The 4,125-nt window shown below is 33.2% G+C and overlaps 1 protein-coding gene across 1 annotated transcript; it reads left to right on the forward strand.

Moving 5' to 3' along the window:
- Positions 1-2,623: 2,623 nt before the first annotated feature.
- LOC127121549 (EPIDERMAL PATTERNING FACTOR-like protein 2) lies at positions 2,624-3,522 on the forward strand. Its single transcript, XM_051052020.1, has 3 exons — positions 2,624-2,909; positions 2,999-3,033; positions 3,140-3,522. The coding sequence occupies exons 1-3, from the start codon at positions 2,747-2,749 to the stop codon at positions 3,386-3,388; spliced, it is 447 nt and encodes a 148-aa protein (XP_050907977.1). The 5' UTR covers positions 2,624-2,746; the 3' UTR covers positions 3,389-3,522.
- The last annotated feature ends 603 nt before the right edge of the window (positions 3,523-4,125 follow it).

Here is a 4,125-nt window from a genome sequence, read left to right on the forward strand (position 1 = left end):
TAATCTCCGTTTGTCTATTTTGATATCCTGGAAAAAAAATATTCTCCAAGAGAGTACACAAATATGATAGTAATTCTTCCTTCCATGCAAATAGGCGGCGTCTCCACCCTCGATAATAGACACTCACCTTCCATTCATGTCTACACATATCAACCATTAATGCCTCTTTAACCTGAGAAAGTTCATATAACCTAATAAATTTATCTCTCAACAATGTTCCATCTATCCAAAAATCATGTCAAAAATAAGTGTTGTCGTCATTCCCCACCTCCCTAAAAAGAGACTCTTCAAACCACTTATCCCTAAACGCACTTATTCATTCCTTAATAAAATTCAAATATTTCCATCACCTTCACGTCTTTCTTCCACCATCTTGCACCTCACCTCTCACACCACCATATGTATGCATCAACACCCTAAACCATAAACCCTCTTGATTTGTAAGCCTTCAACACCCTTTTGCTAGAAGAGAATAATCAAACTCTCGTAACCTTCTCACATGTAAACCTTGTTGCCCTGACCAAGACAAACTTTGTCTCAATGAACCCAATGGACCTTTCTAGCTTCCTTGCTCCCCCCTCCAAAGAAAATATTTAAAAATATATTCAATTTTAGAAATAATACTTGTTGAAGTCATGAAGAAGGAAAGAAAATAAATCGAGAAAGAAGACAAAATTGATTGGAGTAAGACAATTATATCGCCCATAGATAACTGACGATATTTTCGACCCTAAGAGACTTTTTCTAATTCTATCAATCATGGGCATCCAAAAATATAACTCAAAATAACATCCTTTCTTAGTCTTTTTAGCATCCTCAGCCATTTCATTAGCATAAGAATACCATCTAGAATTTTTTGATCCTCCACAAAAGCAAATTGTGTATCTGAGATTATATTACCAATTACCAGCTTCAATCTGTTTGCAAAAACTTTTCAACAATTTTGTATATACACCCAACCAAAGAAATAGGGTGGTAATATGAAAGACCCTGAGGATTAGGTTTTTTCGGTATCAAGCTTATAAAAGTATTGTTTGAACCTTTCACAAGTTTACCATTTATATGAAACTCGTGTAAGAATCTCATAAAATCACCTTTAATAACTTCCCAAAACTATTTCAAAAACCAAAAATTGATATCATCATGCCCTGGACTTTTATGACTAGTATAATCCCACACTTCCTTTCTCACTTCATCTTCACAGAACAAATTCACCAAAGACGTAGCCTCAATGGAGTTAAGAACATTAAAATGAAAGCGTTTCAAATTAGGTCTAGGGGTCCCAGCAAAAATGAAGTGACTAGGAAATGGTTAAATATTGAACTACGAATTCCTTCCACTTCATCCTCTCACACACAGATACTAAGAATAGAATTTTTATGAATCTTACTATTCACCAAGCCATGGAAGAATCTAGAATTAGCACCACCCTCATGAAGCCAAGATAAACAAGCCTTTTTCCATTAAATTCTACATATAACCCGAGATAGAGATAAAATATTAGTAGAAACTACTCTTCTTTTCACCACTTCATCTTCGTCAGGTTCTGCCTCTTCATCTTCACCTTTCAAATCCAAAACACTAAGTCTCTCCTTAGCCAATTTGAATTAAGCATCCAAATTTTTCTCATGCTTGTTATGCCACCCTCTCAATTTACCTTTTAAGACTTTAAGTTTTTATTTCAGCACAAATCCCCCCATCAAGAGACATTGCACACTTGTCACTTCTCTTTGAAAAAGTTGTGATAACTTGGAAAATCATCCCAACATTTGAAATGGTTGTAATCCCCAATTGGCTACATCAACACTTAGAATAATCAAACAATGATCAGAGACCCCGAGCCAATTCTCGCTGACAACTATTAGGCCAAGTGTTGCATCACTCAGCTAATAGTAGGAACATATCCAACATTCTCATAAAAGATCCATCTAACCTGAATTAGATGAATTATCTCCCTACAAGCAAAAGATCAATTAACTTTGTCTCTTGGATAATCACATAAGGCTTGATCCACTTCCTCAAGTTTGTCTCTTGGATACACACAATGGTTTCCTCTTCGAAATCAATCTCCTTACTTTCTTAACTCCTCCCCAAACCTCTAATATCAAAACAGATAATAATCATTCAACTCACACGACACCCTACATCAACATCTAGAACAATCAACTTTAAGAATTTCTTTCATCTTCCTTTGTCCGTGTCCGTCTTAATGTATTAACTTTATCTTTGTTTTTCATAGTTAAAACTTTTTAAAATATATATCAATTGTTAAAAATTTATGCAAAATTTTAACAATTATATATTTAAAAAAGGATAATTAAAGGAATTCTCTTTTTCTATTATTATTATTATTATTATTATTATTATTATTATTATATTTTTTAAAATATTAGTATCCATCATCCACTACCGAATTAACTCAGCACAAGAGTTGATAGCATTTAGTAGAATTCGAATTTGAGATATTGAGATGAGCACACTCTTAAGATTCAAATCTCCTAACATTAGATCAAACTTTGGAAATTATTATTATTATTATTATTATTATTGTTATTATTATTGTTATTATTGAATGTTTTTGGATTATTGTTTGGATAGAGGCTCGTCAACCAAAGAAGAAGTGTTGCCCTTTTCTGTGCTCTCCTCCTTTTCTTGACCTTCTGCATTTTCTCTTTTGTCTTCTCTCTTCCATCACTTCAACATAAAAGCCTATGTTTTTTTCCAATATATTGCTTCCCACTTTTCTATGCTTTTATACATTTTGTGCTATTTCCTTCATTCCCTTCACTTCTCACATTCTCTCTTCTTCATCACCTTTCAAATGAGGCTTCAATCTCATCACTTCATTACCATTTCTCTTTTCTTTCTCATAATTTCAAACTTCACCCAAAAGGAACTTGTTACCGAAGGTAGTAACATGAACAATCTCTAAATCTTCCAAACACATACTAACTCCAACTACATTAACTAACATTGTCTTCTTTTTTTGTTCTAACAGGTAGAAAGACTTTAAACCATAATGATTCTCACCAGGTAAATTCTATAACCCTTCTCGAAAGAATCTCAACTATATAATTTGAAATTATAAAGTCGAACTTTTATCGCTGAACCAACGCCATTTATATTGATTTTTTTGTAGACATTAGGTGATAAGAAGGTGATGGTGAGGGCACAAATAGGTTCAAGACCACCAAGATGTGAGACAAGGTGCAGATTCTGTGGACACTGTGAGGCTATTCAAGTTCCTACAAATCCTAGAACACTGAATGGAAACAACATCAACCCTTCAACTATGTCTACAAATTCTTATGCCAGAAGACAAGATAATTCAAACTACAAACCCATGAGTTGGAAATGCAAATGTGGCAACATTATTTTCAACCCTTGATTTCATTTGTTCTATAATGTAGTTCATTTGTATATGAATATAGTATCTAAATATTTTAGCTCCTTCATGTGATATTGGCACTGATAACTAGACACTGAAGTGAAGCAGTGGATGAGTATGATAATTGTTATGAACTGCATGGCTAAACCTTTTCCAATGCCACTACAAATTTTTCTTTGCTTTTTTGCCAAAAACGTGCTATTGAAGTAAACTACTGTGGTGTTTTTAATGAATGCAGAGAAGAAAACTCAAGTTTTGTGAATTGTATTTAAAATGACAAGACCGTGAGGAGTCACATGATGTAAGATAATTTCCATTTTCATGCATATTTTGGTATATCAATAGTTAGAAAACAGATGCTGTTTTGAGTATAGCAAAACCTGCGGGGGAGTTTTACAGGACTTCACTTTCTTCATTTTAGGAATTTGAAACGATGGAAGAGAAATGACTTATTTATTATCACTTGGATTCTTTTCTCACATTAAATGAAGAGGAAAATAAAATAAAATTTGTGACAAAGTAGATAGATGATTGAATCTCTTGTTGTTTATTATGAAGGTTGGACGTGGTATGATCTAAATCTCTTGTTGTTTGTATTGGATACATCCAAATTTCAAAATCCAAACAGTAAGAGAGAGAAGCATTTTCGAAAATTTAAGGGTTTGAGAGTAATATTAAAGGTGAGCTACGTCCAAAAACAATATCAATTTTGAGAAGGAATTTCGAAAATTTAAAGG

Source organism: Lathyrus oleraceus, chromosome 2 (assembly GCF_024323335.1).
Source record: "Lathyrus oleraceus cultivar Zhongwan6 chromosome 2, CAAS_Psat_ZW6_1.0, whole genome shotgun sequence".
Classification (NCBI taxonomy): Eukaryota; Viridiplantae; Streptophyta; class Magnoliopsida; order Fabales; family Fabaceae; genus Lathyrus; species Lathyrus oleraceus.